Genomic DNA, 14264 nt, shown 5'->3' with positions numbered 1-14264 from the left:
CTGCACGTCACTGTGGAGCAGTGTCCGTCTATCGGTGCACAAGAAGTGTGATGAAGGTCTGGATGAGCTGGACGACGGTCTGAGAGGAAGGGACGGCGCCACCCGCTGGAGACGACGGGCGCGACGCCACCCTACAGAAGTGACGGTTGAAGCCGGAGACGAGAGTCGTCATCTCAGCGCTCAGCTCTTGCTTGAGCCTCTGCTTGTCCCTGGGGAGGAGGGGGCCACCAGGGTCCTTCAGACAGCCGACAGCCTGGGAGATCAGGAGAGAGACACACTGCTCCATGGTGAACATCAGCAGAGACCTCAGCGCTGCTCGCGTCTCCTCTGACGAGGCTTCAAGCTCTGCTTTTTCCTCCATGTCTCCCAGCAGAGCGAGGGCCACGTTGGCCGTGGACACCAGGGTTCCGAAGGACGGACACGCGTCCGGGTTCAGGGGCGACGTGCTGAACGTGGGGACAAACAGCATCCGGAACGGGGCCGGGTCCAGAGGACGGTCCGGCAGGAGCAGGCTGCAGTCCGGACTGAAGTGGTTCAGAGCCCACAGGGTTTTACTGAGGATCTTTAGGAGCCTCTGCTCCACCTCCCGTCTCTCTGCTGCCTCCTTAAGGGGGCTTCTGATGGGGTCCCCAAATAAATGGTTAAGATTTAAAGGGTCCCTCACCGGTCTGTAATTCTCCGAGTCCGTCGTCAAAAGCATACCAAAAGGGTGGTCCTTGATATTAAAAAGTCTGAGACCCTTTGCCTTGGAGGGGGTCTGGGGTGGGCGCAGAGGACCCGGTGGTAACGCCTCACCGTTTCTAACCCGGAGGAAGCGACGGAGAGCCGCCTCGCTCTGAAGGACGTGCGCACACGTCTGACATAGGGAACACAGGCTCACTTGCACGTCTGAGAGGAGCCTGGGGAGATGGAACTGCCACTCCTTACGGAAGCTGCAGAGCTGCAGCAGAAAAGCCAGAGTGTGATCAGCCTCATCCAGACCGTCCAGGCTGTGTAGCGTTCGCACCGTGTTCAGACAGTGCAGCATGCCTTCCTGATGAACGCCCGCAAAGTCCAGAGCTTGATCTAAGAAGCTGTAGCGCAGTGTCCTCAGCAGCTTCTCCATGAGGGACATGCACAGCTGGTACACTCTCGTCCAGCAGGGGGTGGTGGTGGTGCGAGAGAAACCTCCGTCTGAAGAGACTTCGTACACACTGAGAAGTGGAAGGCAGATACTCTGAGAAACTGCGGCCCCGGCTACGGCAGCTGCCCCCTGCTGGGAGCAGGCCAGCGTCACCAGCAGCTGCAATGCGGCCTTGGCGAACTCAACATTCTGCTTGGAAAGCAGACTGAGTTCCAGAGCGCAAAGGAGAGAGGGAAGCAGCTGCTGCTTCCTCATCACTGGCAGCCATTCTCCATCCTCGTCAACGGCACACAGCTCCTTGGCCAGAAGCAGCGCCAGAACACACACCTTCTGAGGGCCATGAGGAGGAGCCTGCGTCCCCACGTTGCTCTTGCTGTTCTGCAGACATCGAGTTCTGTCCGTCAGTGCGAGCGCCTCGTACTTTGCTGTCTCACAGACGCGCAGCAGCAGCCGGGGAAGCTGGGATATCTGTCCGCTGCGGCGCCCCTGTATCTGCAGCACGGACACAAGGGCAGAGAAGACCTTGGCCTTCGTCCAGTCCATCAACGGATGCTCACTCTGAACGAAGCTCTCGGCGACGATGGACAACGGGGATAACAGGGTGTCCGGTGGGGCGGCGGCCACCACGCTCCTCCAGGGCTCCAGGAGGGCGAGCAGCAGAGAGGCCATCGCGGAGCCCAGGCGCAGACGAGGAAGCGACACGGGAGCCGTCAGCGCTGCTCTGGTTCCGTCCAGGACGTCCGTGAGGAGCTTCAGTCTGGTGGGGTGGTCCGTCAGGTGCATGGGGTCTGGCTGGGACGCGGCCACCCTCAGCAGGAAGGCCCAGGCTGAGATGAAGGAGAGGAGGACCTCCTCTTCCGTCTCCACCGCACCCAGCACCAGTGACTTGACGCACTGGGACCAGTGCTCATAGCGCCGCCCGCTGGAGAACCTGTGCAGCACATCATTCAGCGACCGCTCCAAGGACCCGCCGGCGACATAATGAACTTCCAGGCCAATGATTTTCATAACGAGGGCGCAGATCTCCAGAACGCAAGGCTCCGGGGTATCCGTGGAAGCGAGAGTCGCGAAGAGAGGCGTCGACAGATTTTCCCAAAACTTCTCTTTCGCGCGTAGGACAGAGATGGCGCTGTCGCTGCGATCTCGCCAGAGGGCGAGAAGGAAAGCCAGGGCTGCCCTGTGGAGCGGAGCTGGACACAGGGACTTGGAGTCCATGAGGTCCAACACAACGTGCAGACAGCTGTTCTCTCCTAAGAGGAACTCCTTCCGGAGCGTTGAGCCCCGGCTTCCGTCCTTGACCTCCAGATGAAGGAAGAGCTCCATGAGGCCCGGCTGCGTCTCCACGGCGACGGAGAGGAACTCCAGGATCTCCACCTTCAACCTGGCGTCTTCCGTCCGGCTCCGCAATCGCATCAGGAAGGCGTCTCGCACGGCTGCCGCATCGCCACCCAGACAGGCCCAGAGCGACGTGGGCGTGGCCGCAGCCAGCCTCTTCAGCAGCCGGACGGCCAGACGGGGAAGCAACGGCTCGTGTCTGTGGTGGACGTACCCGGCCAGGACGGCAATCAGATTGTCACGGTGGTGCCCCCTGTGCTGGGTCAGCGCCCTCTCCAGCGGAGACATCGTCATCACGTCAGAGTGTGGCGGCTTCAGGCGCATCACGCCATCTGTGACGGAGAACGCCAACTTAACCATTTGGATCAGTGTCCGAGCCGGGCCCTCCGATTGGCCACAGCCGAACTGTGCAGCCAGGCTCATCTGGATGGCGTCTGCTCCCGCCGCCATGATGCGGACGACTGCCAGCCCGGCATCAGTGTTGGCCAGAATGTGGACGCACACAGACTGCAGGGTGGCTGTGCCAACTTGATCCTCCAGAGGAAGCTCCGGAGTCAGGTTGAGAACAGCGTGGATCAGCTCCAAGATCAGACAGCCGATCGTCTCTCTGACACTGTAGTCGCTGTAGCGCCACCTATGGTAGACGGGCAGCATGTTCTTCAATGCCAGCAGTACGCAGGGGATCAGGGTGCGGTGCAGAGTTCTTCCTTGCTCACTCTTCACTACGGTAGTGACGAGGCGCAGGAAGGCGATCGTTACGGGGTACTCTCCCCGGGACTTCTCCAAAACCAGCAGGTTTCCATAGTTACCAGCCTTCATGCCTTCTGCACTCACGCAGCGGTCCATGTCGGTCACGTCGCCGGAGGCAAACGGAAGGAATCCTGTGTGTTCCAAACTGGACCAAATTCTCCCCGACATTCTGGAGGCCAACGCAGCAAGACAGTTCACACAAGATGCGATCACATCCAGTGGAGGGTTGACAAATGACGTCAACCTCTGCAGCAACACAGAGATGCGTGAAGTGAGAGGCAACAGCCTGTTGGCCACAGTCCGGTCTGTATTTATTACCATCTTCTGCACCAGGTCCAGGATGGGCTTCACACGTTCACAGTGAAACATCTCGTCTGCAGATGACGTCGCTCTCAGCAGCGTCTCAAACTCACATGTGAAGAGAGTCCAGGAGCTGTAGGAGAAGTCCCAGCGTACCACAAAGGCATGGTCCCCCTGTCGCACCTCCACCTGGCCAGAGACTCCCTGAGGCATGAGCAGGTTGGTCTGTCCCTGGTCAAACGGGTAGAGGAGCTTGGCTGTCCGTCTCCTCCACAGTGTCTCATCCTCTCTGGAGACCACATCATTGGGCTTGTGTTTGTAAACCTCAGTATAGGAGGACATCTTGTCTAGAAAAGCGTACACCCTTTTTGCAGTCGACTCGTTTGCCAGAAGAGCAGTCAGGAGCTGTAGCAGAGGTCCTAGTGTGTGAGGAAACATCCTGACGGCGCCATCCAGAATGGTTCCCAGTCCCGCACGGGTCCTCGTTTCCCAGAAGAGCTCCGACAGGTCGGGAGCGGACAGGACCTGACAAGTGGCATCGACCAAGTCCTGTCGGTCACCTAGAGCCTCATCTTCAAAAGAGCTGATGACAAATGCAAGGAGGCCGTAGATGCACATCTTTGCTGCGTTCGCTGTACAGATTTCCCCGGAGACACTGAGGCTCTGCAGCATGACACTCAGATACCGGAACACCCCCAGCCGCAGCGAGGCGTCGCCCATCGCCCTGACGAGAGGGCCGGACTCGTCCGGCTGCAGCGTGTGTCTGAGCAGGAGCCAGGCCAGCAGCACAGGACCATGGTGAGGAACATCACCCATGGTGGACAGCAGCCGGTCCATCTCCTCCATGGTGTCAGGGGCGTTGGAGAACTGATGCTTCTCCGTTTTGCCCTCCAGGACACACTTGTGGAGAAAGTCCACGTCGAGTCCCACGACGAGGATCAGGGAGCTGAGGTAACCGATGCGGTCGAGCAGAGAATCCATGCTTTCGTCCATTAGGTGTCTGTTGGTCTGCCGCAGGCCGAAGCCCACTTCCTGGAACAGCTTTGTGAGGCTCAGCAGCTCCGAGGGACTCATCCCAAAGTGTGCGTGATACAAGAAGAGAATCTCCAGGAGCAGAGACTGTTCCCTCAGACACTGGAGGAGCCAGCGAGACGCCTGCCTCTCCGTCATGAAGTCTCCGTGGGTTTCCCACGTCGGAGCCTCCGCTCTGAGCAGCCTCTCCAGCTGAGAGCGGCAGCTGGCGGCCAGGTCCTGCTCCACCAGTCTGTCAACACAGTGTGTGAACTCTGTCCTGTAGGGATGACGCTCGTCCCGGAAATAAGTCAGCAGGAGCAGAACGCACCTGAGCAGGCTGAGACGCTCCCGGCGGTAATAGTCGCACACGTTCAGCAGAAGGACTCGGCTCTGCACCTCGTCCCGAAGGAGCGTCTGCAACGAGCCACGGCTTCCTCTGTAGTCGTCCTGTAAGTAACACTGTAACATGTTGACGCCCTGCTGCTGCTCCAGGCCCAGCGCTGTGCTGACCCTCCGAGCAAAGACATTCAGCGGTTGGTCCGTGCTGGACTGAAGCTCCCCAGCCAATGAGCTGCTGGTCTGAAGCTTCCCATCAGACGAAGTGCTGCCGGCTGCTTCGTAGTAGCTCAATCCCTGGCAGAGTCTCTCCCGGTGTCTCTCCAGTTCTGTCTGGATGTGAGGAGGCTGTCTCAAAGCAGACTGTCCCAGCAAGATGGTCCATAGCTCTGCACTGCTCCTGATACACACCTCGGAGTCCCCCATCGTGCCTTCCTGATGTGAAATATCCACACGTCACCTTCTTATTTGTTATATCCATCACACTCGCAGCCCATAACCATCTTAATGGCGGCTGGGGGGTGACGTCACTTATCTATGACATCAGTCTTTTATGACATAGGCTTATCTATAATGTAATGACTCAGAATTATCAAAGCGATCAGAGTTCTGTTGACTTCCATTATACCATTTGTGTTACATTCTTACAGCTCCTAAGTCTGGCTCTGTGTGTATCTATGAGCATGGAACAGAGCGGCCCATACAAGGAGATATGCACGATGCATTGATACCATTTTTCAAACAAAAACTGTGCTGATTTGTGTTCAGTCAAATGATGTACTACCCCGTCTGTCTGTCTGTCTGTCTGTCTGTCTGTCTGCCTGCTTGCCTGGGAAAAAAAGGAATTGTAGATTGAAGATCTGCTATTTTCACTGATGTACGCTGAATGTTTACCTTAAGGCCAGAATCAGGGATATCAAAAGAAGGAAGGACTTTGTCCGGTTCCAAAACTGGTGGGGTAAAATGTTGGTATTCACCCTTGTTTTGAGTTGCTTAGAATGATTGCAATCCCCACAGTAATAAGGAAAAGAAAAAGCAACACATATTGGCCATTTTTACACTTTATTAGAGTGGTTGCCCCAAGGGCAACACACTATTGTTCTCTGTCCAAGTTTACGGAGTAACCCTGGCCTTAGCCAATGAGGAATCAGCATTCTCGTAGTGCTAAAAGCAGTTTTTGCTGATTCCTCATTGGCTAAATGTTACTCTATATGATGTATGCCCACATGCAAAAATGTCAATGTTTTTTTTTTCTTTTTTTCGCAATTTCCCACAATTGCACTTTTCTAGTTAGTGTGGTTGCCCAACAGGGCAACACACTGTAGTCCTGAGGAAACTTTATTCTAGATTATAAACTTTATTTGTGAACAGGTTTTTACCTTGAATCAGATGCAATTGGACATTCATGGGTTGCATTTGTAGTCCTAAACGGCCATGTTGAGGTCCAACACAGGTTTTTCAATTTGTCTGATTGGCATAGAACTAATGTTCTATGCCAATCAGAACACTTGTTTTGGTCCTCAACATGGCTGGTGTAGGACTACAAATGCAACACATGAATTGGTGGAAAAACATTTGAATGAGAGCAGAAAGATATTGCAGGGGATTCTGACAAAACCTAGGGGGAAGGTGCTACCCAAAACTGCTCGTTCCACGAATGCCCGATGGTTACAAGCTGTAACCACCAAGTGGTTGTGTAGTTATGACCCCATGGGACATTGGAAAACATGTTTTATAGGCAGTATATATTGGATTCATGTCAATTTGTGTTTTCAAATATTTAACCACTTGAACCGTCAATACTTAATAAACTTGACCTTTCACTCTGTACTTAGTCTGCCCTTTTTCCTCTCTACCCCAAACCTCTTTGCCGGAAATAGCCGATCTACAAGCGCTTACAACGGTGTTGTGAGCTTGTAGATCTGCTATTTTTGGCCAAAGTTCTCAGGATATGGTCACTATGGTTCAAGTGCATGCATATAAGAAAGGAGAAAAAAAAAAGTTTCTATCACACAAATATTTGGAGGACCCCCTGTAGTAACTCTGATGACCCCCTGTTGAAGGCCCCTGGTCTATGATCATAACCTACCAGCAGCAGAGTAGATCCAGGCACACTGATCCTGGTCATATTCCCATCCACAACAGCAGTGATTTGTACACTTATAAACTAGAAAAGATTCCACCGGACACACGTCAACACATTTAGAGGAAAAAACTTTATTTAAATTAAAACCAAAAGCAGGCATGTAGCACTACTAGACCAAGATCAACGCGCGCACACACAAACACACACACGCACACACAGACACACACACTCAGACACGCACAGCAGGGCAGTTGTTTGAAACCAATGATTTTGACCTCTGACCTCCAGGATTGCTTAATTATTTACAAATTAAACTCAGCAGATTCTCCGCCACCAGTGTGACCATTCATACTTTTTCAATACTTCCGATATTTTATTTTATTTCAAAACAGAGAGCACTCCAGTACTTAAAGGCATGATCGGTTCACAAAGTGGGGTCCGTGGACACGGAGGGGTTCAATATTCCAAAATGGCAGATGGTCAAAGCGCACTCATGTGCACATCTGCTATTTCTGAATTTTTGTACATAAATCTTCACATCTGGGAGGGGTACCTGGCTGGCACAATACCTTTTCAGATGGGGGTGGGGGAATACATATCGATTTGAGTGGTCCTTGACATGAAAATGTTTGAGAAACACTGGTCTAAGTCAAGCACGACATTTCGAAAGAGCAAACTTCCACTTGCAAGCTGCGGTAATATCTCGAGCCAGGAGTTTATATCTGCTTTACACTGTATGACTCAAAGCACTGGAGTTGGAGTATACTTTGTCCTTCGCCGATGACAAGAAATACTTTTTTTAATGTTCCAAAACCATGATATTAATCAAAAACCACACTCAAACCACAAACACTAACCGTCGCGCACACACAGTTTGTATTACTAATATACTTGTGAGGGCATCAAAAGTCATCAAGGGCTGTCCATACTGTCTCCGACCACCGAACTTTTCGTCGGAAAGTTCAGACTTTCCGACGTGCAGCATTTTGTAGTTGAACCGGACCTTTCCGATTTTACGAATACCGTTTTAAAGATAAAACGTCCATTTTACTTTTGAGGCCCAGGATTATTTTCCTCAACTCGTGGGGACATTAAAGCTGCGTCTCAAGTCCTTAAATCAAATCCTATTCCCTAGTTCCTATTTCCTTGCCTCCCATCCCCTCCCATTGAGGAAATAGAGAAGAGGAGCCGTCCCATTTCTGATGACATCACATCACAGGTGATGGCCAACTCGCTTGTAGGGGCGTTATAGTGTCAGTGGGCAGGACTAACATACAAGGAAATAGGGAAAGAAGTGTAGGAAATAGGATCTAATTTAAGGACTTGAGATGCAGCTTTTGCCCTCACAAGTATTATACCGCACGCACGCACGCACACGCGCACGCACACGCACACGCACACACACACACACTTACTTCTAACCCTTTGGAAACTTTCAGCATTTTTCATGTGAATTAAAATCAACAAAACAAAGAAACAGGAAAAAAAAAAGAAAAACTAAAAAACTAACTTAAACCCCGCCCCCCTCATGCACAGGAAATAAACAAAACAACAACAACAACCACCCATCAGTTTGCATGGTTGATGGTTTCCAAGACAACGAGGAGGAGGAGGGAGAGGAGGAGACGATGAAGAGTAGTCATGGAAACGCCCGTGATGTTGGGATTGCGGCATCGCCGATGGCAACAGGAGAGCCAGGTTCTGTGTGTGTGTGTGGTGATGTGTTGTGTTGTGTCAACAGGCCTCTAGGAGGAGCTCCAACACAAGCTGTGGTCATGAGCCAATAGCAAACACTGAAACATCATCATTATGATTGGTTGCCTGGATTACATTTAAAGAAAAAAAAGAAAAGGAAAAAAAAACTTCAACAGGCTGAGGTGGGGCTCAAATTATGATCTACAAGTTCACGGTGCATTGCAGATAGCAGATCTACACAATTTGCATTTTGCAGACTTTTTTTCTTTTCTTTTTTTGGAGCGTGACACCTGCACTCAAATCAGGCATTGAGGGTGGGACCCCTTGGGGTCTTCAACATTTATCATCCCAAGGACCCCTTGGCAGAGAGTGAAGAAGCAGGGACCCCCCCCCCCCTCCAATATATATTGGATTCATGTTAAATGTGTGTTTTCAGACATTTAACCACTCTTAAACCCTCAACAACTTGCCCTTTGGCTCGGTACTTGGGTCTGCTCTTTTCCCCCCGTACGTACACCAAACCTCTTCGTTGAAATTAGCAGATCTAAAAGCTCACAACGCGTAAGACGCCTGCAACGCGTTGCAAGCTTGCAGAACGCAGATCTGCCATTTCCAACTTCTCCCCAGAATAGGGATGCGAGGGTTCAAGTGGTTTATCTAAAAAAATAAAAATAAAGTCCCTATCACTTTAAGAGTGTCCCCCCTCCGAGGGGTCCCGGACCGGCTGTTGAAGACCCCTGGCCTAATGAATCCCCCCCCCCCCAAAGGACAGTCTGCTAAACCCATCCTCTCTCCTCTCCCCTCCTCTACATCACCCTGGCAGTGTTCTCTCCGGTTCGCATCATGGTTACAAGGATGTCTTCTACAGTTCTCCTCCAGCGCTGGCAGTGTCTCCTCCTCCTCCTCCTCCTCCTCCAAGCTCACTCCCCCCTCTCACAGCACGGTGGCTCTCTCTCCCCTCACGCACACAGTCCATGTCTCTGTCCCCCTCTCTCCCCATCCGCTCTCTCCTCTCCTCCTCCAAGCAGACCTGTTTGTGGAAGATCAGGACATTTCGTCAGGGTTCCAATGAATTTTCAATGGTTTCCACAATAAATATGAGGTGGTATAGTAGTGTACCCGTCTGTGTCTCCAATGCATGCCAACCACAGCTGGGTGAGGTGGTATAGTAGTGTACCTGTCTGTGTCTCTAGGTGCCAACCACAGCTGGGTGAGGTGCGACGGCGGGCAGACTGGCATCTGGACAGTGATACAGGAAGCAGTTTCCCCAGCAGCTGTAGCACAACAGGAAAAGAGCCGCCAGGAAAACCTAGAAAATAGAGGAAGAAGAAGAAGAGGGATAATAAATAATACTAATAATATAATGATAAGAATAATATGCTCTTTATTAATAAAGAGCATCATTTTTGCAGGTTCCACACAGTATGCTGGAGCTTTTTCTTTGATTTGAAATCACAGATTAGATGTTCCCCCCCAAATTCCGCTCAAACATGGGTAAAGATTTAATACTACAACTATGCTGCCTGCCACCAAAATGTGTTTTCACAAATGATTATTTTGGGGGTTCACGGCCCGACCAGTTTAGGATCCTTTGAGTTAGGCCGCCTTCAAGATGCCAAGAATCTCAGTTTCCGCCTCAGACCCCAGTTCATGCCACTCAGCCAACATGCCTTGTCAGTTCTCGGCAACCGTAGGTTCCCCTCAACCAGACACACACCCCAAATTATAACGAGCGTTTGTTCTATCGCCCTATGAGTTATGCCCCGGACAGATTTAGTGACCTATAGATATACCAGTGCACATATTATGGTTCAGCTTTGGACATAATATGATTGAGCTTTCCACCCGACAGAGACGATAATATTATAACAAGAGATTGTATTTTTATTCAGATTAAATGTGTGTGACCTCACCAGAGCACATATAGTGCAGGGTTTCCTCTCCAGCAGGAAGCTCAGCAGGTAGAAGCCCATGAACATGGAGTGATTGAACCACAAGGCCGGGTTCAGAGGCTTGGGGATCAGCAGTACCGGCAGCAACCACTGGAGGCAGTACATCCTCTCTGTTGGTGGGTTTCTAGTCCAGAGATGTGTCGGGGTTTGTAGTCCGGATGTGTGGGGTTTGTAGTTCGGGGCTGGCAAGCGTGTGACTTTTACTTTGAAAGCAGGTGTGTAGTTTGTGTACACATAGTGTGTGGTTGTCTATTTGGCTTCCCAACCAGCAGGAGGCACTGTGGAGCCAGGTCTTGTAGGCGTTGCTTTACTCCACTAGGAGGCGCTAAGGAGTCAGGTCTTGTAGGCGTTGTGTTACTCCACTAGGAGGCGGTAGGGAGTCGGGTCTGTGTTGAATGGAAGCTGTTCAGCGTTACTCTTGTCAGGTCAGACCTGAAGGCAGACAGAAACATCAGACAGACAGACAGACATATCAGAGACAGTCAGATCAGACCTAGTCTCGCGTGGCCAGACTGTTGTCTCCCACAATTTGCATGAGAAGCGCTAAAGCGGATGTGAAGCCCTCCCCCAGGGTTCCCACACATTTTCACCAATTCATTTCCAAAGCTTTTCCAGAATATTTAACCCAATTTCCAGGACTATATAACAGCAATGCCCAAAGACAGGTAGTGTATGCCAGTGGTTCTCAACCTTTTCAGGCAGTAATCATATTTTAACTGGGGACCCCGCACCCTGACGAGCACTAAGAGTTGAGGAATTTTGTATAACACGTTTCTATTGTGAAAATAGCAGATCTACATGCTCACGCCTTGCTTGTACATCTGCTATTTAATAATAATGTTTTCAATGTGTGCCTCTGATGATGGCTCATGAATGCTAGACTCCATGTTCTGGGCAGGTCATTAAAGGGATATTTCACTTTCAAAAAAACTTTTGATCATTTTATCGTCTAATCAGGCTTTTATGAACAACCTGGACAGATTTTAAGTTCAATATTTAGATATTTGATGTAAATCTTACCATGCCCTCCTCATCCAGGGCCCCTCCCCATACACACCCATTGTAAATTCAAACTCCACTTTAACCATGATAAGATTCATTAAAAACACCCATTCTTTTTTTCTGGTGACTCATACTACCCTCCCAATATTAGCCTCGCTTTTTATAACTCTTTGAGAAAATGGAAAACATTAAATACAATAAAAAAAACATTAAAAATAAATGTAAACGTTATTGAAAAAACACGGCCAGCTCACATATTTTTTCAGGCTAGGGGCTCCTTAGCTGAGAGAGATGAAGACCCCACCACTACATATTGTATTGCACATTAAACCTTTTGATAGATTTCATGGATAGCTTCATAGACTTGTTTGACAGCACCATCATGGTAGTGTATTAGCCGCAAATTGCAACACTAGATTTTATTTTAATCGGATGAATCTAGGGTTGCAATACCTCCCATAGGCAGCCAATGCATCAAAACAGTTTTTTGCTTTCTGATTGTATTAAACGACTTCAAACTCACCAATATTGTGGCTGTATGGAAAGCTTGGAATTTACTCTTGCTATCTGCAAAGTGTTTGTTTCTGAAAAATCCACCGTAGAATTGTTATGATTTCTTTTCTGTCAAGAAATACGAGCAGACATGGTTTATTTTCTAAGTGTTGAACTTCAGAAGCGCTCGTCTTCTATTATGCAGCGTCCCGCTGCCTCCTGTATTATGTGACATTTAGAACCAGGTGATCGCAGGACCGCTGAGTGACTTCCCACAAGCGCTTCCAATCTCCAGCACTTTGAAAAAATAATCACCTGAAGCCAATTTCTTGATAGAAAGTAGCTCCTAACATTTCTACGGTGGATTTTTCAGAAACAAACACTTTGCAGATAGCAAGAGTAAATTCCAAGCTTTCCATACAGCCACAATATTGGTGAGTTTGAAGTCGTTTAATACAATCAGATAGCAAAAAAATGTTTTGATGCATTGGCTGCCTATGGGAGGTATTGCAACCCTAGATTCATCCGATTAAAATAAAATCTAGTGTTGCAATTTGCGGCTAGTAGTGTATGATGTGTTTTTAGTATGCTTATTTGTCTAATTAATATTTTGTATGTCAGACATTTAACTACTCAAACCCTCATAATCAAGTATACTTGACCTTTGGCTCTGTACTTGGTCTAGAACTACACACTCGTTCTCACAGTGTGGTCCGGGGACCCCCCAGGGGTACCAGAGAGGGTTTCAGGGTGTCCCCAGCTTAGCTAAAATGAGTTATTATTGCATCACTTATTCACTCCATAACCATGTAGGCGGCCTATATACATGCATGCGGCTGTTTGAAAGTAGCAGATCTACACTCTGGCAACGCGTTGTTAGCTTGTAGATCTGCTACTTTAAAGAAAAGAAAGCCTTGGGGGGAAAAAAGTGGAACATTTTAACAATACATTATCTTGTGTGTGGGGGGTCCCAACCCCATGGCATGGCCTCAACATATGGGGGTCCACAGACTAATTCATGTTAATTTGGGGGGGGGGTCCATGTTTGAGAACCGCTGCATTCGTTAACTCAAATGTGTTTTACTTTGAATTAAATTCGAATTTAGGGAAACAACACATGAATGCTAGCAGCAGGCTAATGCTAGCAGGCTGGCTAACCTGGTTAGCAGCAGCATTTTTTTTAGCTCCTACAATAAATAAACTAGAATTTAAACAGCGACGAGGTTTATGAAAAAAACATTAAAGCCCGTTCGGTAAAAAAAGACGTCACGAGACGCTTGGTTGAAACGATAGTCGCGGGATTAAGGCGGTAATTGAAAGGTAAACAAACCTGACGAACATATTTCCGTCTCATTGTCAGTGGGACTCCATTGCTGTTCTGAAGGAGCACTGCGTACATGGGCAGGGTTGCCACGTTCTGCGAGAAACAAGCAGCGTTGCCAGCTTGTGTGAGACAAATAAGAAAACAGGTCTATGAAAGCATGCACAAAAGTGACTATTATGGCCAGGGCCACATGAGCACTTTTATACATACATTAAAAACCTATATATAGGCTATTTGCTATTTGAAATGAATATTGATTAACTTTTATTTTTTATTTTGTATTTTAATATAGCCTACTTATTAATTTGGGGGGGTTTCCTCGACCTGAAATGGTTGGGAACCACTGGTTTAAACAACATTGATTTGATTTGATTTAAAAAAAAAATGCAACCCGCAACCCTGATTGATTGATTGATTTATTGATTGAAGGCTTTATTAGACGTTTGCATAGGAAAAGGAACAGTTTCATGACAGTACAGTTAACTGGCAGGCTATACGGTCAACTAAAAGGATAAACACCTCAAAAAGGCTTTTGGACTTAAAATATTAATCTGCATGTCATACGTAGCGTTAATGGTAGAACACACCACTGGCAAACGCATATGCATAGGACATAAATATTTCAGGTGAAAGTTACATCCACAAAATCAAGGCATTAGGCCCAGCATTCCATCGGCACACGTGTCCACATACAGCTGCCAATCATAGCAGAGACAGCACAGCACTCTGCCAGCCCTCCAGCCTTATTTCTTGGCATCGCAATTTGTCGAAACAATAAATATTAAAACCTAGATACCTCATTCGCCACTGCAGCTCATTAGAGCGACCTGTAAAAACGTGAGGGCGGAAATACGG

The 14264-nt window shown here is 49.0% G+C and overlaps 2 protein-coding genes across 2 annotated transcripts; both read right to left on the bottom strand.

Moving 5' to 3' along the window:
* Window positions 1-28: 28 nt before the first annotated feature.
* On the bottom strand, window positions 29-5284 carry LOC308286917 (nucleoporin NUP188-like; the record flags this gene model as incomplete). Its single annotated transcript, XM_080728039.1, has 1 exon — window positions 29-5284. One exon carries the CDS (start codon window positions 5282-5284, stop codon window positions 29-31), a length of 5256 nt encoding a protein of 1751 aa, XP_080584165.1.
* Window positions 5285-9412: 4128 nt separating this feature from the next.
* Window positions 9413-13498, bottom strand: blcap (bladder cancer associated protein). Its single transcript, XM_080728975.1, has 4 exons — window positions 13416-13498; window positions 10553-11023; window positions 9817-9948; window positions 9413-9669 (listed from the first exon to the last, which is right to left on the bottom strand). The coding sequence occupies exons 2-3, from the start codon at window positions 10694-10696 to the stop codon at window positions 9829-9831; spliced, it is 264 nt and encodes an 87-aa protein (XP_080585101.1). The 5' UTR covers window positions 10697-11023; window positions 13416-13498; the 3' UTR covers window positions 9413-9669; window positions 9817-9828.
* Between the last annotated feature and the right edge of the window lie 766 nt (window positions 13499-14264).

Source organism: Nannobrachium achirus (genome assembly GCF_963921795.1).
Source record: "Nannobrachium achirus genome assembly, chromosome: 6".
Lineage (NCBI taxonomy): Eukaryota > Metazoa > Chordata > Actinopteri > Myctophiformes > Myctophidae > Nannobrachium > Nannobrachium achirus.
This window is presented reverse-complemented; position numbering and strand designations above follow the sequence as displayed.

Coding starts and splice junctions, on each gene's coding strand:
- blcap (XM_080728975.1), bottom strand. CDS start 10,696: ATGTACTGCCTCCAGTGGTTGCTGCCGGTACTGCTGATCCCCAAGCCT. Junction 9,949..10,552: donor CCTGCACTATATGTGCTCTG/GTGAGGTCACAC, acceptor TCTATTTTCTAG/GTTTTCCTGGCGGCTCTTTT.